This window comes from Prinia subflava, chromosome 17 (assembly GCF_021018805.1).
Source record: "Prinia subflava isolate CZ2003 ecotype Zambia chromosome 17, Cam_Psub_1.2, whole genome shotgun sequence".
NCBI lineage: Eukaryota > Metazoa > Chordata > Aves > Passeriformes > Cisticolidae > Prinia > Prinia subflava.
Genome location: NC_086263.1, coordinates 14060289 through 14087807, shown reverse-complemented (window position 1 = coordinate 14087807; position 27519 = coordinate 14060289). Strand labels below are relative to the sequence as shown.

The 27519-nt window shown below is 58.5% G+C and overlaps 1 protein-coding gene across 2 annotated transcripts in view; it reads right to left on the bottom strand.

Moving 5' to 3' along the window:
• The window catches only part of RAI1 (retinoic acid induced 1), a 72773-nt gene that overhangs the window by 1875 nt on the left and 43379 nt on the right, over nucleotides 1–27519 (bottom strand). For both annotated transcript variants that reach the window (XM_063414752.1, XM_063414753.1), the window contains exon 3: nucleotides 339–5946. In XM_063414752.1, coding sequence (XP_063270822.1) covers nucleotides 339–5930 — 5592 coding nt within the window. In that variant the 5' untranslated portion in view covers nucleotides 5931–5946. The remainder of the gene's footprint in view (nucleotides 1–338; nucleotides 5947–27519) is intronic.

Genomic DNA, 27519 nt, shown 5'->3' with positions numbered 1-27519 from the left:
CATCTCCCACCCTGCAGCACCTGTCCTGCTCTGAGGCACCCCGTGCAACACGATTGGGCCAGGGGATGTGACTGTCCCAGGAAGGCCCAGTCGCCTTCCTAAAACATAACACCACAGGTTATTTCTGTGCCCAAAAGGGAGAGCTCAGGTGCTATCAGAGACGCAGCAGCAAAAATCTCATAGGGACCCAACAGGGCTCATGGTGCTGAGCACCTGCCCTGCTCTCCCAGGGCAGAACTATCAATTTTCATCCCGACCGGAGGCGCAGACACAGGAATGGTGTTGGCTGAAGGAGGCCAGCGGAAGATGCCGCCTCGGGCGTGAGGCCGAGCTCTTACCAGGTCGGCAGCCGCCTTGACAGCCTCCTGTAGCCCATAGAGCTTCCCCGCCACCAGGAAAACCCCAGCGGTCCATACGGCACAGGCCTCGTGCAGCCAGTGCTCCTGCGTGTCGCCCGCCGGCTCCTGCGGCGGGGACTCGGCCTTGTGACATTCGTGCCGCCGGGGCTTTTCGGCCGCCTCCTCGCCCTCTGTCCTCTCGTCACAGCAGTAGCAGCTCTGCAGCCGACGGAACATTCCCCGCGGGCTGGAGCGCAGCGCGCTCTGCTTGGCTGCCTCGGCAGCCGCCTCAGGCCGCGCCGCCTTCCCGCCGCAGCCGCCCTCAGTCCCACGGGGCGCCCGCTCGGCCGCGGCGGGCACGGCCGAGTCCTCGCCCGGCCCCTCTGCCCGCGCCTTCTCCTTCAGCCGGGATTTCTTCTTGGGCAGGCAGTCCTCAGGGTAGTAGGGCCCGCAGAGGTCCCCCAGGTCCTTGTAATTGGCGGGGTTGCGGCAGAGGCAGCAGACCAGGCACGCGGCGCTCAGCGCCTTCGACACCACCGGCCCCATGTGCATGGTGGAGGAGGCGGGCAGGGCCGCCCGCGGCCGCGGCGCCGGCCCGGCCGGCCCCCGCTGCAGCCGCGCCTCGTCGCCGGGCGAGTTGACGACGGTGCAGGTGGTGCTGAACTCTCCGTGCCGCTCCACGCGGACGTAGGGAGCGAAGGGCGGGGCGCGGCTGTCCGCCCGCAGCCGCTTGCAGGAGATGTACTTCAGCCGGATCTCGGGCTCGGCGGGGTGCAGCAGCGGGGCCTGCTGGGGCTGCCGCCGCCGCTTCCCGCGGCTCTTGCACCGCGCCGGCACCGCCTTGGCCTTGCCGTGGCCCAGGCGTTTCCGCTGCCGCTTGGAGTAGCCGTTGTAGTTGGAGTGGTTGGCCCGCGGCTTCGGCCCCCGCGCTGGCCCGGCGGCGGAGCGGCCCTCAGGAGGCCCATCGCTGCTCCCTGCCTCCTTCTCCTCAGTCTTTGGTTTCTTCTCCCGAGGCGCCTCCTCCGCACCACTCGGGCCGGCTACACGCTCCCGGGGCAGTGGTGGCGGCAGCGCAGGGCTCAGCGGTGCCTTGGTCATGCCCAGCGCTGCTGCTTTGCCCTTGCGGTTCCTCTTCTTGGGCAGGAGCCCCAGGTTCTTGGCCACCATGTTGGGGCTGGACTGAGTCCCTGGCGTTGACCCACATGCCTCCCCCTGGCAGCCGTCATGGGGCAGCTTCTTCCCACCACCCGGCTTCCCCTTTGGCGCTCGGCCATTGGGGTTCCGGCAGAGCGGTTCAGCCACCGGCATGGTGGGCACCTTCTGTGCCGCCGCCAGCTTGGGCAGCCGCGCATCGCCCACCGCCACAGCCACCCCGCCGTGCTTCACCACCCGCTCCCGCTCCGCCCCAGCCGGGCTCAGGGAGGAGCCATAGGCAGCCACCGTGGCTGCCACTGCTGTGGCCGCTGGTTTGCAGGTGAACTTCTTCAGGTTGGGTGAGGTGATCTTCTGGACGATGGCCTCCAGCTTGAGGCCGCGGCCCTTGCGGGGAGGCAGCACTTTGGTCTTGGTGGCCTCCTGGAAGGCCGCCCGGGAGGTGATCTTGATGCAGACATCAGGGGCCTCCTTTGGCAGGGGGGCCTTCGGGATGGCTTCGCCAGAGCTCTTGGGGGGCAGCTTGGCTTTCACCTTCTTGGCCACCGGCATCTTTTTGAAGAGGCTGGGGGGACCCTCTGGCTTTTCCTCCTTCACGCCACCGCTGTTGCTCCGCAGGACCAGGTTCCTCTTCTTGGTGGGGATGGGGGAGATGAAGGTGGACTTCCTCTTCAGTGAGTGCAGCGGCCGCTCCGACATCTTGCCCCCCATGCCCGGCCCTGCCTTAGGCAGCTTCATCCGGGCACCCACCTTGCCCTCCTTGTGGGGGCTGCCTGGAGCTGGCAGCTTGAAGGCAGGTGGGAGGTGGTTGTTGGATATGAGCTTTTTGGGTGCCTTGCAGTTCTTCAGCCGGACATCAGCTGCCCGCTTGCCCCTCTGTCTCTTGGTGTAGAAAACCTCCTGTGTCTTCGTCCGGGAACGCAAGATCATCGACCGCTGGTCCCTCTCCCCGGCTTCCACCGCCTCCCCCTCCAGTGGTGTCGGCCCTGCCACCTCCTCCGCTGCCACCAAGCCGGGCACCAGGAGGGTGGCATCACCGGCGTTTTGGACCACCCTGGGGGCTGGCCGGCTGTTGCGCTTCCTGGTTTTGAAAGCCACCCGCTGCTTCACGCCACAGCCGGGCTTCTTCCCCAGCTTCTCCTGGTGTGCGGGGGCCTTCAGTCCCTCCAGCGGGGCGGGGGCGCGGGGCTCGGCCAGGGCGGTGAAGGAGCGGGTGCACATGCGTGCCGGCAGACCCTCGGCTGGGAACCGGGGTGTTTGGCTCTGGGCGCTCTTGCTAGCTACCTCCGTCTGTCCATCTGGCCCCAGGCAGGGCCCGGCCACGCTGCTGGCTGCTGGCAGCTCATTGAACGGACTCAGCACGGTGCTGCTGGGGCCATCCCCCTCCGGCAGCCGGCAGTGGACCCTCTTGTTGCGGAGGCTCTTGCCCCGTGAGACAGGCTCCATCTTCCCCAGCACATTTTCAGGCGTGAGTTGCTGCTTCACCATGACCGATGAGGTGGATTCAGCGTCAGCTGCCTCCAGGTGGGACGTCTCCCCTCCGCCATTCTCCTCCTCAGGCTGGATGTGGGGCAGGGAGGATTTGAACCAGCTCTTCACCTTGGTCTCCGTGCCCACAGCAGGGCCCAGCAGGATGACAGACTGGCCAGAGAGGCGTGGGGTGGGAGCTGAGCTCTCCTTCTCCACTGTGCTGACAGTTTCCTCGGCAGACACAGGCACCTCGCTGGAGGACAGCACGGCCGGCATCTCCGGGGGCTTGGGTGGTGAGGCATCGTACGTCACTGACTTCTGCTCCGAGCCAGCCAACTCACAGAGTGAGGAGTACTCCTCTGCCTCCAGGTCTGACTCCTTCAGATCCGGCGAGGAGATGATGGGGATCTCACTAAAGTCCCCAGCTGAGCAGCAGTGCCGGGTGTCCTGCAGCCACCTCTCGCTGTCCGCCTTTGTTGCTTCATCGTAGGTCAGTGTCTCCTCCTCCTCCTCCATCACCTGCTGGCCAAAGTCCTGGACTGGCTCACTCTTGGCTGGCTGCTCCCCATCGCACAGGTCCAAGCCACAGGCGTTTTTTTTCTCCTTGCAGGAACCCACCAGTTTGCTGGGGAACAAGCCCTTGGGGAGGTCAGTGGCTTGGAGATCCTTCCACCGCAGGCAGGCCTCACCCAGGCTCTCCTCCGGCCACTCGAAATGCTCCATGGCATTCTCAGACGCCACCGAGTTGGCGGTGGTGTTTGAGTAGCAGCTGTAGCCGGTGGCTCCCGCACTTGACGTGGCTGCTGGGATGCTGGGCTTGGAGTTGAAGGCCAGTGGTGCAGTGTCCTTCAGCACATCCTTGCTTTCGGTGGCAGCGAACTCCACCTGGGGACTCTCGTACACCTCTTCACTAAAGTCTTTCCCTGTGCTGGCCCCTGAAGCTTTGTCCAGCTTGAGGGGCTCAGTGAGCGTGCTGGAGTCACCCTGGCTGGGCCAGGCACCCTTCACCATGGAGTCCAGGCTGGGCCGGTGGTTCTCCAGCTGGAAGGGGGACTTGGTGGTCTCCTTGCCCAGCATGGGCAAGTTGGCCCAGGCTTTGTCTGCCTTCTCGCTGATGGCATCCTGCAGGACAATGATCTCAGAAGCCAGCTCCTCTTGGGACAGGGCGCTGAGGAGCAGTCGGGGGCAGTCCCGTTCATTGCTCACATACTTGGTGAAGGTCTCCAGGGGCAGGGTGGCGTGGATACTCTGGAAGGAGTCATCTGATTTGGTGGACATGTCATCTGGGGAGGTCACAGAGCAGGTGGACACTGACTCAGGCTTTGCCTTGGAGTTGCTGTTGACGCGGGCAGGGCTGCGGTTCTGGTTGCAGTACAGGAAACTCCTCTCCAGCTGGTCCTCTGAGCCACTGAGATAGTCATTGTCCTGTGTCTCAGCGTGGACAGACTGGGGGGTGCTCAGCGGGTCTGACAAGGGGGTCCCCACCTGCTCTGCCGAGTAGGTGCTGCTCTCAGGACTGCAGTGCTGCCCCTTGAGCTGCTCGGGGGTCCTCGCTGGGGTCTTGATGCCTTTTTTCTGAGGCACAGCCGTTTTGGAGAGCAGCAATTGCTGGACAGTGTTGGAGATGTTCTCCACCTGGGAGGTGAGTGCCGTCAGGCTCTGCAGGCTCAGGTCTGACAGCAGGTTTTCAGGCAGCTTCTCCTTCTGCAAGTTTTTGCAGTTCCCGGATTGAGTGTCGGGGCTCGTCCCATCAGTGGGAGAAGGGTTCAGCAGCGGCATGAAATGGCTGTGGTCAGCAATGCCGGCCGGGAAGGCACCGGCATTCAGAGGCTGCTGGCTGTATTGGAAGTTCTCCAGGTTGGGCATCAGAGGGGAGGGAGTGGAGCTGTAGGACGGGGACCTGCCAACGGAGCGAGCCGGCGAGTGGCTGGCGCTGGGGCTGAAGGTCTGGTAGTACTGCTCCGGCGTCCGCACGGGCGGCGCATCGCCCTGGCAGTAGGTCTGGCCTGGCTGGTTGTAATGTTGGTACTTGGCCAGGTTTTGGTAGTGGAGGGTCTCTGAGGCGTGATGCCGTCCCTGCATGGGCTGCGGCGGCTGCGGGGGCTGCGGTGGCTGTGGGGGCTGCGGCGGTGGCGGCTGCGGGGGCTGCGGCGGCGGCTGCGGGGGCTGCTCGTAGCCGATGCGGTTGGGCTGGTAGCCGTGCAGGTTGGGCACGCGGGGGCCAGGGGCCAGGCTGGCAGCGCTGCCCAGGGGCCGCTCCAGCGGCGGCTGCCCCGAGGGCGCCGTGCAGCTTTTGTAGGAGTGTGCCGGCTGGCTGCCCCCGGGCACTGAGGAATAGGTGGAGGAGGCAGGGAAGGACTGGGAGTGCTGCCCGAAGTGAGGGCTCTGTGAGAAGGGCATGGGTGAGGAGACATCGTTGGCCAGTTTCTGTCGCTGCAGCTTGGGGTAGGGGAGTGCGGGCGCCTGCTGCTGCTGCTGCTGCTGCTGTTGTGGCTGCTGCTGGAAGTGAGTCCGGAAGGGCAGCGAGGTGGCCGCCGGCTCATGGTATGGCCGCCCACCCGCCAACGCCACTGTCTTCTTCATCATGTTGTCCTCATACTTGGCCACACCACCGGGCAGTGCCTGTGGCTGGCCACCCCACGCCTGCAGGCTCTCGTCCCCGGAATACCGGGCCGGGTAAGGGCTGTTCTCTTGCACGGTGTAATTGGAAAAGGCCGGCCTGCCCTGCAGCTGCTGCCCCGCTAATTGCTTGTTTCCCCGGTGGTATTTCTCCACGGCGCTGTTCTCATAGCCCGCGTAAGGCAGCTGCTGCTGACTGTAGTACTCCTTCGCCACCAGCCTCTGCCGCTCGCAGTTCGGCCCTGCCTGACTTTGATGCCTGTAATTCTCCAGGCGTGATGTATCTTGTGAAGTCGGCTGGTAGCTCTGCTGGTTGCCATGGAAACCACACCTTTCTCGAAAGGACTGCATGGCGCGGGCTCGTTATCTGCGAAGAGAGAGAGGCGAGAATTCAAATGAAGCGTCGCCACCGCGGTGGGCCGGGGACCGAGAGGGCCGGGGTCACCTGCACCACGGGGACATCGTTGCCTTGCCTCACCTCAGGTGCTGGGCATTGCCCCACTGGACATCTTCTCCCAGCCACCCTGGAACACAGCACATGATGCTGCATCACCTCGCATTGCCCTGCATTGTCTGGCATCACCCCATGGTGCATTGAATTGCCTGCATGGCCTTGCATTGCTCTCCAAAACCTCACCTCGTGTTTCACCTCCCTGCATCTTGTTGCCTTGCATCACCCTGAATTGCATCGCCCTGATTTGCCCTGCATTGCATCGCCTCACGCTACCTACCCTTGTTTCATGTTGCCTTGCATTTCATCACCCTGATTTGCATCGCCCTGCATCACATTGCTTTGCCTCATCCTGCATCGCATCACTTTCCATTTTGACTCCCTGCATTTTGTTGCCTTGCATTGCATCACCCTGAACTGCATTGCCCTGCATCGCCTCCTCCTGCCTCACCTCACCTCACCTTGCACCACATCCCCTTGCATTTCATCTCCCTGCATTGTGCTGCCCTGCATCACATTGGTTTGCATTGCCCTGCATCTCATTGCCCTGCATGGCATCCCATTGCCCTGCATCCCATCCCTGTGCTCTGCACCACCCCAATGGCAGCAGCTGGCTCCGTGTCACCTCGCATCACACTGCCTGGCACTGCATCCCTGCCTTGCAGCGCCCTGCATCCTCCTCCATCCCATCCCCCTTGCATCGCAGCACTGTGCCCATGGGCAGGAGGATGCTGGGCTCTGGTCTCCTCCCTGTCTGCAGTGGGCTCAGCCACCCTCCTGCCCCTGCTGCTGAAGCTGCCCACCCCTCCCTGCCTGGTCACCCGGTGCAGTGACCCCCCACACACCATGTCAGGGTCCCTCTGCTTTGTGTTTCACACATCCACCCCCCAGCACATCCGCAAATCACTCCCGCCCTTCTCACACGCCTCCCCAGGGACGCCGGGATCCTGCGAGCGCCTCTGCACACCCCTCTTATCGCCATTCTTTTTAATTATTGGGCTAATTACTGGAAGCAGCAGCGCGGAGGGCCAGAACCGCAGGCTCTGCTGCAAAAAAAGTCATTTCAACTTGCTGGCTCTGCCTGTCTGTGCCGGCTGCTGCCTCCCGCAGCCCCCCCGGCCCCAGCAATCCCCCTGCCCCGGCGCGATGCCATCTGGAAGCTGTCTGCTCCTGCCAGCAGCCGTCATTACCGAGCACCTCACCACCGGCATCATTAAAGCTCCCCATTTCCTCACCCCGCTTGCTCTGGGAGCAGGGACACACCTGGGTCACTGGTTTGATCTCTTAAGGCAGTCAAGTGGCTTGTGGGGGCTAATGAAGGGCTTGGTGGCAGAGGGATGCATCCTGCAGGGGGATGCAGCCTGCCTGTCCCCAGTACCAGTGAGTTGAAGGTACTGGGGTGGACACAAGCCTGTTTTGGACGTGGATTGAGATTTATCAGCTTATATTAGGGCAGCCCCAAGGGTCTGTAGCTATCCAGGGACATCCCCAGTGCTGCTCCCTTGGCAGTGACACAGTGGTGACACCAGTGCTGTCCCCTCAGCCTCCATCAAGGCAATGACTATAACAACATGGGGTGCTGGCAGTGTTTGTCCCCCATCCCAGCTCCTGGCACACTTCCCTGTGGTGCCAGGCAGCTTTGAGCCACGACATGGATTGGTGTGTGTCTCCACATGTCCTTGTGTCACCCTCATGCCACTGCCACACCATGCCAAACCCCACATGGTCTCTTTGCTGGCAGTTCTGCCACAGCCACATAAACCACACTGCTGTTTTGACAGGGCCCAGCTCAGCCCTCTTCCTTGCAGCACCCACCAGTAACACCTCAGCACCTTTTGGGGGTCTACAAACACACACACGGGGCTTTATCTAGTTTTATTTCCATCAACGTGGCCTGCTCAGGCATGCACCCATCACAGTGTTCTTGGGCACCACTGGAACCAGGCTCAGTGCCACCCACAGCAGCCCAGCACCCCATCCCTCCCTGTTCCCCATCCCCTTTTGGGATGTTTTCCATGTCACTGCCACATATTGCAGTTGCATCTTGCAGGCTCTGTGGGCAACTGGATGCAGCTAAAGCCTAAATTCCAAGGAAAAGATGGGTCAAAAGAATCTGGAAAGCTGGCACAAAAGCCCATACCACAGCATGGTGTCCTGTGCGAGCCCTGTGCCAGTGCTGCTGGAACAAAGGCAGGAAAATCAAAGCCAGCCTGTGGGGCAGCCCTGGGCTGTGGTGGGAGAATTAATGGCAGCAAAAGGCCCCTCATGCTGTGGGGGAGTGGGTTTGAAAAATGAAATCAGCTTGAGAAGACCCTAGGCTGAAGCTTTAGTGGGAGCTTTTCTCCCCTTTCTCCTTTATTATTAATTATCGTGATTAATTAATTATTGTTATTAATTAATTATTGTTAATTTTCCAAACAGCTGGGACAAGGTCGGGATGAGCAAAGGCGCATGGTGCGAGGGGATGGATCAGTCACCGCCACGCAGAGGTGGGGATTGCACAGAGGGAAAGTGTTCCAGCTGAAATCCCACACGCCCAGAGCCATGGTCCCATGTCCCTGTGGGCCACCTGGGCACCAGGCTGTCCCTGGGAGGGGACACGCTCATCACCAGCAGCCCCTGGGCCCGCTGGCAGAGCCAGAGGCCAGCTCTGCCCTCGATGTGCCACAGCGTTGCTGGGGAAGGGCCGTGCCAGATGTTGTGCCTGATGTAGGCTGCTTCCGAGCAAACGCTTTAATGGCATCAAATCAAGCTGTCGACAGCAGGGAGGTTATGGCCTTCCCCCAGAGAGGGAGGTGGCTGTGGCTGCTCCCAGGGGCCCTGCCCACTCACTGTCCCTGCCACGTCCCTGCTGGACGTGCTCTCCTGACCCTGAAGAAGTTTCCAGCCACTGCCTCTGAGATGGGAATCGATACAGGGCTGTTGGTGCATGGCTGTAGCCGGACACCTGCCCTTGGCAGAGCCGTGCTGTGGCCGGGGCTCACGGCGTGGGTGGCTGGGACAGGAGAGGGCAGGCACTTGGGGCCACCACGGTGACCAGCACTGGCACGACCCTGTCCCTGCAACACAAGGAGCAGCACTCACTGCCAGCTACAGCCACCACAGAGCATGCCATCCCCTTGGTCCCAGGGGTGCATGGACAGCCCCTGTGTCACTCATGAGGGACATCCAGGACCCGATGCACCTCGCAGCGTCAGGGCATGACCAGGGGCCATGATGGTGCACGGGGTCATGCTGCAAGTGCAGGGGGCTGCCATGGTGCCGGGGGCTGATGCACGGCACGGGGCTGATGCCAGGAGCCAAGCTGGGGCACCCAGTGGCAATGCCTGCAGCCTGCCTGCTGCTCAGGAGGATTTGTCCTGCGTGGCTGCATTCCATCTTATTTTCCTCCCCACACTCCTCCTTCCTTCCTCCTTCCCTGCCTTCTCCCCTTTCCTCCCCCTTCCTCCTGCCTGGCAGGGACATGGCATGGCTGGATCCAGAGCCCTCTGCAGGCAGGGACCCTCGGTAAGCACCCAAGACCCCCCAACGCCTCAGCCCCAGGGGGCAAAGGGCATCCCCCATTTCCCTGCACGCTGGCCTTGCTTCCCAGCTGCTGCTCATCCCTCGGGGCTTGATCCAGCCCTGCTGCTCCTCCGGCTGCTCCCTCGCCTTCGCTGCTGTACCATCAACAAGGACTCAGCGACTAAAAATAGCAGCGCGCTCTCGCTTGGGGATGCTCCGCCATCAGAGCAGCGCTGGCACCATGGACACCCCGTTCCCCACCCCAAAGCCCCGGTGCAAACCCCCTCCCAACCCTTGTCCCACACCCGGGGGTGCAGCCCGGTACGGTGAGGTGGTATCGGAGCTGGAACAGAGGGATTGGACCCCCCTGGATCCCCCGGCAGCTCTCAGGGAGGGGAATGAGCGCCTATCGAGTAGCGTCAGCCCCGGATTTGTTTAATTGTGAGCTGGTGGAGTTTAAAGAAACCCTTTCTGGCTGGCTGCCACACCGCAAAGTGCTCCGGAGAATTTGATTATTACGGGAGGAGAGAAAAGGGGAGGCTGCGGGGGAGGGAGCCAGGGTGTGTGGGACAGACCAGGAAAGGGCATCCTGCCTCAGGAGCGGGGAATGAGAGGAACTGGGGGGATGGAATACAGACAGACCCCCCTCAGCAGTGCAGAGAGACCCGTGGGGCTCGCCCAGGGTAGGAGCAAACCCTCCATGCAGTTGTGGAGCTGCTGCTGCTTGTCCCTGCACCCCACAGACAGCCCCCTGTCCCCCTTCTGTGAACCCCTTTAATGCACCCTGTCCCCAGTGCACCCCCTTACTGCACGGTCCCCCAATAAACCCCTTTAAAACCCCCCAATAATGGTCCCCTTCCCCAGTGAACCCCTTTAACACACCTCCCCAGTCCCTCCCATCACCACCAGCATCTCCCAGCACACCAGTGCTCCGTCCCACTGCAGTGACTGGGGGTTCTGGCAGCCCAGGGCGGCCCGCAGCCCCCCGCGCCCCCCGGCCCCGCGTCCCGCCCCATTTCGGCGCTCAGCCGACCGGAGCAGCTGTTCCCTGCACACTTCACTTGCCCGCAGATGATGATAAATGGAGCTGGGGCTGCGCCGCCCATTGCGTGGGGGTGGGCGGATGTGGGGAAGGAGGAGGAGGAAGGATGGGGTCCCCATCTCCTGCAGCCCCCCTAGATCACGCTGCTCCTCCCATCCAGCTGCTGGGGAATTCCCTGGGCAGCTCCCCCCCTACCCAAAACGCCCTCCCGGGGGTTGGAACCTGCCCAGGGAATTCCCAGCGCAACGGGATGCATCCCCATCCCCAGATCGGTGTCCCATTTAGGGGCCACAGTCCTTCGCTGCCGCCCCCCTCCCAGCTCTGCTCCTCCCCAGTGAGGAATTTTCCTTGGGAAAAAATCCACCGCCTGCGAACCGCACTCATGACTCAACGTTTCTGCTGGCCCCGGTTCCTCTGCCGCTTGCCAGGGGAAGCCCGTGGCCGCCCCAACCTCATCCCCTCACATGGAAATCCGGCTCAGCCGCCAGCTCCAGCCTCTCTCCCCTCGGTTTTTACTCCTTTATTTTGCAAGGGGGGGCGGGCTGGGTCCTTGATGTCAGGGATGGGAGGTTTGCAGTTGGGCTGGGGAAGATGATGGGAGGTTCTGGGAGTCAGAGCAAGTTGCTGGGGTTTTTTTCTTGGTGGTGAAAAATGTCAGTTGGTGAGGGAGGATTTGAAAAGGAAGAGGGGGGGGAAGGAGGGAATAAGAGGAAGAAAAAACAGAAAAAGAAGAACAAGGGGAGAGGGTGAGGAAGAAAGGAAAAGTAAGAAAAGGAAAAGAGAAAAGAAAAAGAAAGAAAAACACAGAACGAGAAGGGAAAAGAGAAAATGAGAAAAAAAAAGGTATAAAAAGACAAAGAAAAAAAAAGGAGAAAAGAAGGGGAGAGAAAAAGGCTGGAGGCTCACAGCAAAACAGATGCTCAGCCTGAGCCTTGCTGGGCAAATTCCCTTTCCAGAGTTGAACCCTGTTCCATTGCAGAGCAGAATTCATGGCCGGATGTACCACGGAGTGAGGCTCCGCATGATCCCGCTCCCAGCCAGCGGCTGGACATCGACCTTGGGGCTCTGAGGGGAGAGGAAAACCAACCCTGCAGGAGGCTGTAAACACAGCCGAGGTTAGGAGGGATCCAGCAATCCCCGTCTCCAAACCCAAATCCTGGTGCAGACGTGCCTGGAGCTGTCAGCACAATGGTGCCAGGGCACCGGTGGGCACAGCTGTGGCCGTGGGGTGGTTGTCACCACCATGGTGACCTTCTGCCAACCCTCCAGCCTCACCCCAAGTGAGCAGCACGGGGCCAGCGTGAAGCGACAGCCTGGCCAGTTCTCCACATGCTCACGTTTTTCTTCTTTACTCATTTTCTGCCTGACAGGTTGGAATCCTTCTTCCTTCCTCCCTTCCTTCCTCCCTTCCCCTCCTGCTCTCAGCCTGACTCACTTCAATTCCAATAACAATTAAGACCATTCCAATCATTACTGCTACTGCTAATATTAACCCTCCCTTCTTCTCCCACATCCTGTTTGTCCCCTGCCTCAGTTTCCCCTTGGAGCAGGACAGAAGCTCCATCCCTGCAAGGGAAGGTGGGGAGTAGATGCCATGCCCTTGGCACCCTCTTCTGCAATGCTGATGCCTCAAGGGGTTCATGCTGCTTGCAACAAAAATAAAAGCAAATAAAAGCTCTCCCAAGTATGGGAGAGGGAATGGATCCTCATCCCAGTCCTGGATCTGGTCTGCATCTCGTGAGCTGCTTGCTCATGGATGTGGTTGGATGCACAAGGCTGCACTCCCCAGGGAATGTGACAGGGATAGCCCATGGTCCCCTGGCACCTGCTGACCCTTCAGCCCAGCAAACCCACACCAAACCTGGTGGCAGTAACTGCACCTACCCAGCAGCTTGGAGCTGGAAAATCCACTGGGATGGAACCACGACCACTCTCTAGCTGTGCCTCAGTTTCCCCACTGTAGAGAGGTTTGGGTTTGTGCTGGGGTCCAGTGCTGGTGCTGGGAAGTGCCAGCCCAGGAGCATGGGAATGGAGCAGGCTCATGTACCAGCTCCAGGATCCTGGACCTCCTCCCCAGTGGGTCTCTCCATCCTCAACAGAACCAGAGACCCCGAAGGATGACAGGTGCCTGTCACCCCCAGGACATTCCCAGCTCTTCTGGATGTGCCACTGGGTCCAGCTCCTCTGGTTTGTCCCTGGTCTCAGCCAGTTTTTCTACCAGGAAAACTTTCAGCAAATTCACTGCCACATCCAAAACCAGGAGGTCTCAGCTGCTGTGGGATGGCTGCTGAGAGCAAAGGACAGACCCTGGCACCATCCCATGCCTTCTCCCCATCCCAAACTCTCTCTCCCTGTCCGGAAGCAGATGGGGCTTTGTCCCCGTGTCCCCACCATGTCAGGCACATGGGACATTTAAGCCTGTGTTTTAGATGAGTGCTATTCAATTATCACTGGTGATCCCAGAGCGATCCCCAGTCCCTGTCTCACTGAGACCCCCTCACCAGGATTTATGGTTACGGGGGGCATTACCCTGTCCCCCTTCTGCCTTCCTGTGGCAGCTCCTGCCTTCTCTTTTGGGGCAGCCAACTTCACGATCCCGCAACCACCAGCTCCCCACTGCCCTCACAGCAAAACCCCTGGGAGGTGGGCACCCCACAGATGCCACGTTTCAGCATCTGCCCACAGGCAGGTCCACGCAGGAGCCAATCCCGGCCGTGCCGCTGCCGGGCTCTGCCCCAAGCCATCCCCTGCCGGCAGCAGACGGCTCGGTAATGAAGCGTAATGCTCCGACACTCCCCTGAGTGACAGCGGCCAGCACCGCCTGTGTCCCCACGGCTCAGCACGGCCCCCTCTGCCTGCCAGGGAGGGGATGAGCATCCCCCTGCCACGGGCGGGGCTGGGGGCTGCAGGGTGGTCACCTGCGAGGGGATGCTGAGCTAGAATCCCCTGGGGGAAAGGAAAAAATAAGGATAAAACGGCGTGGAAAAAAAATAATCTAGTAAAAAATATATATATATAAAAGAAAAGAAGGTTGAAAATAATAAATTGAGGTTTGATGCTCTGTGGTAAATTATTTCGGTATTATATATTCCCAGGCTTCAAATCCTGAAGACAAATACTGGGGCAGGTGAAGTGGGAAGCAGATTTCCAAAGGCCTTCTCCTGGCTCCAGGTTATTGACTCTGTCAATCACAGCGGGCGCCGTCCCCACCTTTGGCACCCCACAAAATCGGTTCCTTTTGTTCCTGCTGAAAAACTAGGTGGGGGAAGAGGAGGGGAGAGGAATTTGGGGCAGGGAACTTCCAAAAGAGATGATTAAGGAGTTAATCTGCCTGAAATAGATAAGGAGCTTAGAGCTGCTGGTATTTGACTGTCCAAGTTTGGATTCAGCGTGTCTTAAACACTGGCTGGAATGTACTTAGATATGACCAAAGTACATGTCCCCCCGAGGAATTACCAGGTTGCCAATTAGATTTGCTTCCCAGATTCACTCAAACCTTCACAAGCTTCTTCAGAGCAGGAAAATTGCTGCCTATCCCTGGGGAGACGGCAGAGCAGCCGCTGCTGCCTGGCCCCGCAGCCAGCACAGCACGGCATGGCACGACACAAGATCCCAGCTGGCAGCCCCAGGACTGGCAGGAAGGTGGCAAAGTCAGGATGATGGCAAGGCAGGGATGCCTGTGCCAGGGTATGGGGGCTGCTGAGGGAATTTGGGTGGTTTGGGGTGCTTGGGGTGGTGGTGTGAGCCTTGCCATGGTCACGGTGCTGGTGCACTGGTGGGGCTCTCACCAGAACAGGCTCAGCATTCCATGGGGCTGCAGAGCCACGGCTCTCCCTACCTCCAGCCAAGCTCACAGTGCTGCCACACAGCCAAATCCAACCTAAAACACCCCAGCTCAACCTCCAGACAGGGGACACAACACAGAACAGAGCCACGATGGCACGTGGGGAAGGCAAGCAAATATGGAAATCTGAACAAACCCCAGTGGTGAACACCTGCCTCTGGTCCCTGTGGGCACCTGGCACACCACAAACTCACCACAACCCAATGCTCAGAGTAGTGAGAACCCCTGCCCAAGCCAGGGTGAAGATCACCACTCAGAGGCCACAACAACATCCAGCACCTGGACAAAGTGAAGGTAGAAAAGCAAACAACAACCCTGCGAAAACCCTTCCTTATACATTCATTTTAACCACTCCATTCCCATCCTTGTTATTTATGGTGCTGCACAACATGATGGTGAAAGTAATGAAGTTTGGGGGGGCTGCATGACCAACACAGAGGGAGGACCACGATGTGAGATCCCACCACTAGCTCCCACATGCAGGCTCCAAGTTCCTTTCCTATCCTGGGCTGTATTTATCAATTCTGAGCTCAGTTTCTGTGCTGGTATCCCAATCCCACTGAAAAGTGTTGGGAGTGGCAGCCAGTCTCACCAGGCCGGTGCTGCCACTGTTGGAGTGGCGGTGATGGAAAGTTGCTGGAACATCAGCTTTGGATGTTGAGTCCTGGTAACAGTTGCTATGTGAAACATTCAGAGGTGGAATTTACTGTCACAGTTAATAATAGATGAAGGTTTTAGAATTTTTGATGCTTTACATTTTAAGCTGTTTGATTTATAATGTTTCAGGAAAGGGTGGGGGGAGGCAGGAGCTGAACAGCAGCACGAGGTAAACAAAGCAAATGGGGAGGTGGGCAAAATCCATCCATCCATCCATCCATCCATCCATCCATCCATCCATCCATCCATCCATCCATCCATCCATTCATCCATCCATCCATCCATCCCCCTGCCCATTCCAGAGATGCACTGAGATCCCCCATGGCCAACAGTGGGATGGGATCTTCCCACCAACCACCAACACCAGTGAGCGCCCTGGCGGAAAACCACGGCGTGATTGGGAAGGAGCCCCTCAATTCCACATCACACTTCATTCTGGGGATTTTTTTTGCCTGCATCTCTTCTCCCTGTTTTCATTCTGACGGGTTGCTGGGTTATTTACTTGCTGGCGCTCCTCTCTCCTCTCCTCTCTTGCAGGTGTATTTCAAGTAGCTCCGTAAATAGCAGCGCGCGGCGTGCCTGCGGCGGGGCGAGCAGGTCCTGCTGATTAGGAACGCTCTGCCAAAAAAAAAATCAGGGTCTCTTCCCTGCCAAGCTGTCACCCTGTCTCCACAAAGAGGTGCCAATGTCCTGGCATGTGGGGATGCTCCAGCTGGATCCTGGGGGGCTGGTGAGTGCTGTGTCCACTCCCTCCTGGAAAGGAGCAGTGAGCACAGGTGCTCTGTGAAGAACCTTGGGGTCTCATGGTGTCCTTTGGTGTCCTCAGTGTCCCATTATGGGCACCAAAGCTCTGTGATGGCTTCAGCTCTGGCATATTCTTTCTGCTTCTCCCAAACACCGGAGCATCCCAACGTTTCCAGTGTGTGTGTGGAGCATGCCAATGCCTCAGATGTGTGGTCAGGAGGATTTAATCCCAGCTCAGCAGGGCTTCAGGTCACGACACGAGGAGCAGAGGGGACTCCACACTTCCTCCACCAGTGCTGGGCACGCAGTGACTTCTTGACAGAACTGGGGGGTGGGATGGAAGAGAGGGGATTCCCCTCTACTCCCCCACAGTGCAGAGAGGAGACTGCATCTTTGCAGTGCTGTTGGGAGGATGTGCTGACTGGAGCCTCCAACATCTGAAGACATTCCAGATCTAACCAGCTCCATGGCTCCTGCCAAAGCTCTGAGTGCACACAGGGGCTGCCAGACCCCAGCAGGTGGCTGAGGTGCATCCCACGCCACCAGCACCCTCCAGCCCCTCAGGAGCCCCTGTTTCCCCCAGGACTGAAGGCTCCCAGGGGTCCTGGGCTGAGCTGCCCCATGATGTCTCAATCAGGGCTGTGCATTGCCCCATTTACATACACACATCCCGGCTGGGGCTGAGTGTAATTTCCTTATAAAGTGGCTTTGACACACGGGGTAGCTCACCTTAATGAGGAGGGTTATTCCACAAAGACCCATTACTAATGGGCTTGGGGCAGGCAGTGCCTGTGCATGCACACTCCTGTGCCAAACCCAGCACCACACCGCACCCGGATCTCCCCATGGACACAGCATCCCCACCGGAACTACACCCACAGCTGAGACTGTGCTGCCAAGCTCTGCCTTGGTGGGATCTCACCCCGACCCCAGTAAGATCCTGTGCCCCCGCCAGCTGCCTCTCTGCCCTGCATCAAAACCCACTTGGAGGTCCAAAAGACAACCGTGAGGCACATCTTGGCATGGAAACCACTCAACCCTTCCCAAAAAGCAGCTCCAGGGAGGGAGACCAAAGTCAGCACAGCACTGGAGTCCCCCAGTTTGCACAAGTACCTGAAACATCAAACCACCCATGTCCCTGCCTGCACAGGCACCCACTCCACCAAGGCACCGCTCCTGCCTGGCACCAGCTCTGCCAGCAACCAGCCCGTCATTACCAGAACTGCCTAATTACAAAAAAACCATATTAAAACCCGTGACTCCCCCAAAGAGCAAGTCCCTCCCTGCAGAGCCCCGACAAATTCAATGCACAGGTTCATCCCCCCGGGGACCCCCGGGTGCCTCGTTAGCCGGCCTTGTGCCGGCGATTGGCTGCAATCCTTCGTGGCATCGAGCAGCTCTGCCCCAGACACCTTCTCCTGCGACCGGAGGCGCGCTACGTCCCAGGGCACTGTCACAATATATTAAGACGCGGCGCTAAAAATAAGCAACGGCAAAAATAAGCAGGAAAATCGCGGTCCCTGCCCGCCCCTGCCGGCCTCGCACCGGCGGAGCTCCCGCTGCCGCACAAGAGCTGGGGAAGCACGTCAGGAACGAGAGGGTTTTGTTGGGTTTTATTAAAACGACGTGGTTTTCCCCCTCCCTCCGCCCCCATCTCCAGGCTCTCCAAGGAGCGAGCCCTGCGGTGACACGCAGGACTTGGTGACAAATCATCCCGGGGGTGGGCGGTTTCTCTGCATGCTGGTGGTTCCAGGCATGGCCACAGCTGGCGGGAGGCCCTGCCTGTCCCTCCGGGGCTGCAGCAGACCCCTGCCCACCCCACGCAGTCAGGATGGGGCTCTGCCCCCGATGGGGACACCCCAGGAGCTGCTCCGTGTGCCCAGCCATGGTGTGCCATCAAAGCACAGATGGGTTTTGGCCGTGTTAGACACAACAGCCAGGCTGGCTCCCTGTGGTTATCCCCATTCCCAGAGCTCCCCAAAATCTGCAAGCACCCCCACTCTCTGCTAGCCAGGCACGAGTGCCGGTGTGGCACAGCCCACGGGATGGGAGCTGGGAGAATCCTCCACCCGGGAAAGCATCTTGGAGCACCTGGGGAGAGGGCAAGAGGCTCCTCCCGCTGCCTCCAGCCCGCGGGGTAGCATCCTCCATGCCGGATTCCTTGGGGCTGTGGGAGGCACGGGCAGGGACACAGCCCCTGCTTGTCTCTGTGAGATGAAAGCGCAGAAAGAGCAGCTCCGGGCGCGGGGACGGCTCCGCGCCTCCAGCCCAGGGCGTGCGGCCGCCTCGGCTGCGGCTGGAACGAATGCGTGCACATACCTCTGCCCCGGCACGGGTGTTTGCTCTTCTCTTCCGCGGCTGTGATTGATTAAAGGATCAGGGACATCTGAGAATGGAGGCAGCAGCGGCAGCAGCAGAAGCAGCTCCCTTTGGACTTGGAGAGCTTCCTTGCCTGCTGCTTGCTGCTGCCGTTGCCTGTCAGGCAGCTTTTAATCAAGGTTTGCTTATATCTGCAAAGGCCTTTCCCAGAGGGATGAAGGGAGGAAAAGAGGGGGGGAGAGTATATTAACATGCCAGCCACCCTCCCTCTCCCTCTCCTTTGTTTATGGAGAGGGTCAGTGCTTGGAAACGGCTGGCGGGGACCGGGAAAGGCGCTTTGGGGGTGCTGGATTGTGGTGCAGCTCTTGGCATGTCCGGGTCTCATGGCATAGCCAGGGCTAGGGAGGGCATCATAATGTGCTCAGTAACAGCACCAGCGTGTGGAGGGAGCAGTACCTGGGGGCCAGGGCTTGGTGGCTTCTTCCAGGTGGCCCTGGATGCCTGGCATGTCCCCCCCAGGCATGGCAGGGAGGGGACATGCCAGTATACCCCCAAATTGGGGTCTTAGCCCAGAGAGACCAACTCCAACCCTATGCTGAGACCAGCACTGTCCATACACCAAGACCACTCAGGCAGAGGGAGCCCAGGCCCCTCCATCCCGCCCCTGGCCTCATGGAAGGCCAGGGTCTCCATCCTCATCCTACAGCTCATCACAACAGCCCCATCACAACAGCCCATCTCCCTTCTGCGAGGTGGGCTCTGGCAGTGAAAACAGGGCTCTGGCAGTGAAAACAGGGCTTAGACACCAGCCCCACACCTGCCCCAGGGCTGGGTTTGCCCTGTGGCACTGGGATTTCAGCCCTGCACAGGCTGGGAGCACCCACCACTCCACCATCACCCACCACAGCCACTGCCGGAGCCATGCACACCCGTACAAGCCACGTAGGAGGACAGGTGACCCCCAGCCCCATGCCCCCTCATCAAGCCCTGTTTCTGCCTCCACTGCCATTCCCGCACATCACTTTGGCTCTCCACGTTATCTTATTGCTCAGCTAATGACCTGCTAAAAGTATTATGTGAAAAACCGTGCTCTTAGCCAGACATTAGACTGGTTAGGACCAGCGGGTCATGCTTTATTGCTTTAATAACGGAGTTTATGAAAGGTCGTCTCATAACTGATAACATGCATAATTTTTGTAACTTAATTAATGCTGCTAATATACTGGAGTCTCCATCAGCTGCTGGTGCAACTGATGCACAGTGTGCATCCCGAGCAGGGCTGGGAAGAGTATCCCAGGCCAGGCTCTGCCTGCTGTCCTTGCCAAACAGCACCCACAGTGGGATCACACTTAGATCCACGCCAAAACCTCATCATGCCACTTCTCCACACCGGAGCATCCCAGTTCAGAAGTGCTCCAGCAGAGTCAGGGAGTGCTGTGAGTGGGAAGAGGGAAATGGGAACAGATCCAGTTCCCAACCCCACAAGCCTGAAGGGAAGGGATTTCTCTGCTCACACTCTGCCCAGCCAATGGAGAAGATAAGGCATATGTGGAACTTGCAGTCAGGGAGAACCAAAAACCTCCGAGGGATGGGAGATGCTCCAGCAATCCCATCCATCTCTGCCTGAAGTTACAACTGAGCAAAGGAGTTTTGCTCTGATTATGGATTTGTGGCTGTGCCCCAAAAGGGTTCCCTGGGAACCCCCAGACAGACCCTACTCCTCTGGCTAAGGGCAGCCAGGCTGGCAAGGGGCAGGATCCTGCTGGAACTGCTGCCTTTCTTCCCAGCACTGTTTTTTAAGGACAACCTCCTTGATGACAATTTTGGCAGTATTTTTTGAGATTTTCTTTTAAGAACACCCTCCTGTGAGGGTGGTGAGGTCCTGGCACATGTGCCCAGAGAAGCTGCAAATGCCCCATCCCTGGAAGTGTCCAAGACCAGGCTGGACAGGGCTTGGAGCAACCTGGGACAGTGGAAGATGTCCCTGCCCATGGCAGGGGTGGAAGTGGATGGTCTTTAAGTCCCTTCTAACCCAAACCATTCTATGATTCTGTGACAAGTACACATTTTTCTCATTAAAAGGGAAAAAAATACAAAAGCAAGCAACTTCCCCCCACTATCCGAGCGCACACCTGGGGGGCTGAGCATCCACGGGGGAAGCTGGGAATCAGACGCAGTTTCCAGGCAGCAAAAACAAGCCCTTCCTTTGCAAAAAAAAAAAGGAAAAAGAAAAAAATCATGTAAATAGGAGCCCAGGTGCATGCGGTGTGTGAGTCCCTGATATGCTGCCACCAGCAAATCTGGTGAGCTGTGAATCCGCGGCACCGCGCATCCAACGCTGCAAATCCGAGCTGCTCCAGTCGCCTGCTTAGTTTTGCAAATTCTTTCCTGCTGGCTGAGAAAAGCCAATATGTCTGCTGCTCCCACTCCAGCGCAATAATTGTTCAGCGCTGGTTATCATCCTGCCAGAAAGGCACGAGCTACCGCTGGGGCACTCTGCTTGCTGTAAATGCAGCGAGATGATTTCCTAGCAAATGCAAGTTTTCCAAGGAAGTGGGTGGAATCTGCTTGTCTCTGATTAGACAGCTTGGGTTTTTGTTTTCCTGGTGCTTTAGAGAGAGAGAGAGAAAGAGAGAGAGAGAGGGAGAGAGAGAGAGAGAGGAAAAAAAATAAAAAAGGCATAAAATATGTGGCTTTTCATCCCCTCTGCCCTGAATCGCAGGCTCACATGCATCCAGGCGATGGTCCCCTTGGGACTCGCAGCTTTGCCCACACTCTGAGCAATGATCCCGTGGAATGAGGCTATGATCTTTCATCAATCATTGCCGAGCGCTTCTCCCTCCCGCGCCCGCTCCCCGGGCTGTGCCCGCTGTGAGTGCACAGCCCCACAGCTCTGCTTCCCTTCGTGCCTCCAAAAATCACAGGGGTGCAGGCTTGGCCCCCCCAAGTGCCCGGGGGGGGCGGTCAGGACTCTGCCTGGGGACAAGGGGCACAGGGCAGCCCCTTTTTCATCTTCCCAGCTCAGCACAATCAGGGGATGCTTGGGGGAGATGCAGGATGACAGAGAGGGTTGCAGGACCAGAGGGTAAATCCCGAATTCTGGTGCAGCAACCAGAATAACCAGGATGCTGCAAGGGAGGTGGGATCAGGACAAGCCCTGAGGCTGTGGAGAGACAGGTCTGCCTCCCCGCCCTTGCCAGGGGAGGAAAAATGACTTGAAATTAAGATTTCCTGATGTTTGGGGGCTTGGAGACCTTGACACCCCCTGCGTCCATCTGGCTCTTCCCCTCTTGTGGCAGCTCACTCCTGCGTTCCTGTCTATCCGTGAATACCAATTATGGTTTAGGAGAATGTATATCTGAGATGTGCAAATACAAAAGGCAGGAAATAAAAGTCATCTCTTACTGAAGAGGAGAGGTAACCATGACTACCTGGGACCTCATTTAAAACTGTGCCGGCCGCAGGCTAAAAGGCAACGCTTCCTATTGTTACACACGTTTAGGGAAAGCTTTGAAAACCCGTTTTCACCCCCAAAACCAGCTGGGAAGTAAGAATGAAAACGAGAATTGGAGGCGGGGGGTGGTGGGGGGGAGGATATAGAATATATTTATTGGTGTTTGTCGGCTGGTTTTGCATCCCACCTGCACGATAACAGCCAGCGAGCTGAAACTTCAAATGAGCAACTCGGAAGGCGCCGGAGCGCCAGCGGCTGCGGCATCGTGGCTCCGGCACCACGTGGCAGCACGCGCGGCACGGGCAGAGCTGCGGCTCCAGAGCTCACAGGGGGAGGCACCCCTGGAGGAAAGTGGGGTGCAGGTGAGCCTGTGAGGGCTCTCCATGCTGCAGACCCCGCCAGGATATGGGTACAGTGCTCAGGGTATGGCAGGGAGCTGGGAGGAGATGGTGGCTCTCGGTGCCAGCCCCAGTTTTGCCCACTGTCAGAGCCTGTGGTTGGTTGGATTTCGGGAGTGTCTTGGGCATGCTGAGATCTCAGGTGTGGTAGCTGCTGTTTGCATGCCAGATCCTGCAGCCTGCAGGGGGGACACCAGGGATGGGGGATGACCGGGAATTGCCGGCTGCCCAGCTGAACCTTCTCACCAGTCAGATCTGCAAGGCCAGCACAGAGCCAAGGGATGCTGGCTTGTCGTCACTCAGCAAAGACACTCCATTGCTCCAACATGTGTAACCACAACCTGTCCCAGCCACATCAAAGACCAGGAAGGCTGTCTGCCAGCCACCAGCCTCGTCAGGACCTCACATCGCTCTTGAGCTCACGGTAACAAGGCCAGTGACCAGACAATTAAACTTCTTTTTAGTTCAAAGGCCATCCCACCTGGCACACTCAGACAGCAGGAACCACCTCAAAACCAGATGCTGCTTTCTCAGGGATCTGTGCTGGGCACCAAGAAGCATCACTGTGGATGCAGATAAATCTGGTGGTCACCTTCACCTCCATCAGTCCTGGGCACCTGCCACAAGCTCCCACCAGCAAAGCTCTCCCCTGCCCACTGCCGGCACAGCCGTGGCCCTGAGGGGCCCCTGCCAGCACTCTGGACCCACACCTGGGACCACACAACGGGGCTTCAGGCAGGAGCCCGAGCCAGGAATTATGGTCTGTACAAAAGACAATGACAGTGAATCTTGTTACTGGCTTTTCAGCAAACGTAATTCCTTTTTATTAGAAAATTAAAGGGTATGAAAAGCTTTCCAAGGCTGAAGAGCTGAAATGTGCTTTCATAAAATATGCGGCGTCTGATAAAAAGGATTTGCTTGTCTGCCTGCCCTGGCCCCCTCCCCCTCTGGCTATTATTCCTACTGGCAAGGTGATGCCTTTTGCCAAAACACCGATCCCAGTGTGGCCAGTGGAGATTCCTGGGGACCACTGCTGCTCCCCAGCATCCCACCATGAGGCACCGCACAGCCAGCACCTGTTTGAGGTTGGGTTGGGGTTTTATAGCTAAATCAAACTCTGAGGGGCAGTTTTTCCCCTCCAGGGTTGCAGGTGAAGGCTGACAACAACCCAAACCATCACCCCAAACGCAGCCGTGAGGACGCATCAGTTGCCAGCAGGAGAAGGTGAAGCCAGGCAATGGCAGACAGAAAGTAATGGATTCCTCCAGACTTCACACCAACAGCAACTATGAAAATCTTCCTGGGAAGTTCCCTCCTGAGGAGAAAGTCATGTGCCCTGCCGTGCCCCAGCACCGAGCTGCACGTGAGAGGCGCCGAGGGCCTGCGAGCTGCTGCTATCAGGCAGCGGGCAGCTAAGGTAACGCAAGGAATCTCCATTTCTTCCCTTTAATCATTCCCTCTCTCCGTCTCTTTCATCTTTCTGATGGTTTCGAGTCAACCTTCCATGTTTGTGAGGTTAAAGATTCTTGCTATCCCCCTCTTGGGGCTGCAGGGCCGGCACAGGCCAGGGATCACGGCACCACAGAGCAATCCTGGCAGACGGTGCTGCCTCTTCCAACTTCTGTGGGCAGAATGCCCCTTGCCAGCCCTCCACAAAGACCACAACCTTGGGGCTCCCTCAACCCTCCAGGTTTTCTATTTCCATTCCACTACCAGGTCAGTTTTGCCTTTGCAAGTCCCTGGGGATGAATGGCAATGGGATGCATCCATCCCCACGCAGAGATCCCCACAGGGATGGTACAAAGGGACCTCACTGTGGCCACTGAACGCACGGGGCTGGCACTCTCTGATGGTTTGTCACCCATGGCATGGCAGAAACAGAGGAAATGAACATCCCTGAGTGCCATCAGGGAGCTGAGACCTCAGCAGGGAGAGGACCTGGCAGCCCTGGCCTCTGTCCCCAAATGAATCCAGCCCTGGCGATGTGACACAGGGGCAGGAGACAAGGAGACAGCAGCACCACTGGCATGCACCCACTGCAGTGTGCAGGACAAGCCTCTGGACATGGAGTCACTGGGCTGGTGGGGACAAGGACAGGCAGATCCAGCCGTGCGCCAGCACTGCTGCCATGGGCACACACAACTCCAGCAGCCACACCGTGTCCCCACATGCCCCCACAGTTCTCTTGCAAGCAAATGTGCCATGACCCAGCTACAGCATCTCCTTCCCACCCCGCCCACCCCAGCAGCCGTGGGTTCCCCGTGCCACTGCGGGCTCCCAGTGCCGCTGGCAGTGCCGTGCGAGCGCTGCCCGGCCGGCTATTACCACAGGAAAAGCTGTAACACTACAGCAAACCTCCCTGCTCAGCCCTGCTACAAATCAGGGTCAGGCGGCAGCGCTGTTAGACAGAGCCTGCCGGTACGTGCTCCTGCTCCTAATGTCCTCCTGCCACACTCTGAACGGGGACGCACCAGAGAGCGACACGACGAGGCAGAGGCTCGGCCCCACTGCCCATCTGGGGGCTCCTGCCCTCAGAGCCACCTCCCTGCCACCGGCGGAGATGAGGGTTAGCACCAGGGATGTTTTCTTCCCCGGGGCTGCTCTCTGGCTTTACCTTTAACATCTGCAAATGTGGTTAAAAGTTTGCCGAGCCTATTTTTAGAGGCTCTCACCACATGCGATTTCTCCATCGTGAGACAGGAAACGCTGATGAGGGTGTTTGCCACGGAGCTGCTTTCTCCTCCCTGGATGGCCTCTGAGCTCCCCTGGCCACTGGTGCCCCTGGTCCCCACCTCGAGGGTGTCCCACAGTGGCAGCTATGGCAAACCCAAGAGCTGAGGGTGACAAACTGCTGGAGAGTGCTGGCCCTGCAGTGCTCACACCAAGTCCCCATCCACAGTCCCTAGACAGTGGGGGGACAAATGTGTCCCAATACCACTCAAAGACCTGAAGGCAAAAGTGACCCTGGCAATGGAAATACAAAACCTTGAGGGTGAAACCAGGCCCCAGCATTATGCACCTTGCCCACCATCTTGCCCCGTGCCTCAGTTTCTCCACAGTAACAGTATTTTGCTTGGCTGCCCACCCTGGAGCAGCGCTGAGGGCCTTGACCAGGGGATGTGTCAGCACCGGGCACTGCCAGCAAACAGGGGTGGGCACTACTCCCCCTCACACCCACTGCCCCCAGCACGGGCAGCTCAGTGCGTGCCCACCGTGGCTGTTAACACAGAGTGCTCTGGAGCCAAAGCAGAGCCAGGCTCTGGTCCTTGCCCGTGCCCGGCGCAGGCGCGGCGGCGGCCGGGCGGCGCGGGTACCTGCTGTTTGAATGTCAACACCTCATTTATACATCTTGATTGGCTCTCATCAGCCATGCTGCGCTACACCTGATTGCTCCGAGCCGACGCGGGGTGCCAGGCTGCAGCGCCTAATTCCAGTTAATTGGCCCTTCATCCGAAGCAAAACAGAAATACGGGAATAAAGAAACAATAAAGCATCCTCCCCCGCTTCAAAAAAAGGAAAAAAATTAAAACCTTGGTGTTCTGGGGGTTGGTTTTATTTCGCAGCCGTGAGCAGGCCATGCTGTGGGCTATGGGAATTCCTTCCCTGGAGTGCTGCTGGGAGCTGGGAGATGCTTTGCCACCCCACAGGCTCAGCTCACTCGTGCTCTCTCTCATCCCACAGCGAGCCCCGCGTTCGTGTCACGCTCGCCTGTGCTCCTGCTCCCGCCCGCTCCCGCGAACCACTGAGGCTGAAATTTCAATTAAGAACGAGAAATAATTACCCGCCGCTCCACATTTCCTCTAAAATGGTAGCCAATGCCGGCAAGCCGAGTCACCGCCTCCTGCCACGTCCTGGCGCTCACCGGCGGGCTGGCATTCCGATGACATTTCCAGGATAATGCCCCCACAGCCATGCCGGGAGGCCGGTGCTGGTGGATGCTTGGAGGAGCTGCTCTCTTCCTCAGTGGGAGTGGGGCTGCTGCGAGCCCCTGCTGCCCTGGCTCAGCCTTGGAAGCCTCTGCCTGCTCCCAGCCGTGCCCTGGGCCGGGATGCTGGTTCCCTGCTCTCCACCTGGCAGAAGGGATCCGTGATAATGGCTTGGCTCATCTCCTTCCAAGGCACGCGTCATGGGGAACCACCACACTGCTGTCCCCAGCAGCCCCTGTGCACAGGGATGGGGCACATGGGGATGCTCCCCTCGCTCCAAGGAAGATGCTGAACTGCTGGAGCGTGTCCAGAAGCTGGGGAAGGACCTGGAGCACAAGGAGCGGCTGAGGGAGCTGGGGGGGTTCAGTCTGGAGAAAAGGAGGCTCAGGGGAAAACTTCTCACTCTCCACATGTCCCTGACAGAAAGGTGCAGCCAGGTGGGGGTCAGGCTCTGCTCCAGGTAACAATAGGACAAGGGGAAATGGTCTCAAGTTGAGCCAGGGGCAGCTGAAGTTTGATATTAGGAAAAATGTCTTCACCAAAAGGGTGGTCAGGCATCAGAACAGGCTTCCCAGGGTACTGGTGGAGCGTTCATCCATCATGGAAGTATTCAAAAAATGTGTGGATGTGGCACCTGGGAACATGGTTTGGTGGTGGGCTTGGCAGTGTTGGGTTAATGGTTGGACTTGATGGTCTTAGAGGGGTTTCCCAACCTTAATCATTCTGTGATTCAAGGATTCTATGCAGAAGGGCAGGAACAAGAGGAGGGACAGCACCGGGGCAGGCAGCAGCCTTGGCTGCACCTCTAGCTGTGGAACAGCATTGGGAAAGGGCAGATGGACCCAGTTTGAGATGTCCCCAGCCTGGGGACACCAGCAGTGTGGCTGTGTCAGCCTCCCCCACGGCACTGCCCCAGGCAGGTGCCCCAGCCAAGCGCTCACTGGGCCACCTCAGACCTGTCCACAGCTCCAGAAATCACACTTCTGCACTGTTTTATTTCAGCACAGCCAGAAATAAGAGGAACAAGCTCCACTGGGGTTGGAAAGGGCACAAACCCCAATCAGAGGATGATCTGGCACCCTGCAAGTGCTCCTGCAGCTTTCTCTGTCAAGACAGCCAGTCCTGGCTCCAGCTCATGCCCTGTTGGGGTGACACAACCCCATTGCAGATCCCCACAGTCCTGCCCCAGAGAGCTGTGGGAGATGCAAACCCTGGGAGAAGGTAGAGATGGGGCACTGACCTAGGCACAAAAGGCTCCTCCATTGTGAGGATGGATGAGAATGAGGGAAGAATTAACAAGGATACACATTCCAGCAGAACAAGCTGCTGTGGAAGACGTGCCATGTCCCCAAAACCAGCCCCTCTGCCATCAACGTGGATGGTGTCTTATTTTCCCTGGATGTTCTCCCATTCCCCTTCCCATAACCCAGAGCTGGGGGGCCACTGCAAAGCCTGCAGGTCCCGTGACTCCAGTGGCAGGAGATGCAGGAGCCCTGGGCAGCGATCACAAGGACAGGGAAAGCAGCAACCTCAGGTTGCAGATTAGCTTCATTTTACAGCCAGGGAGGCAGAAACCTCCCGTGGTTCAACATCTTGCTGGA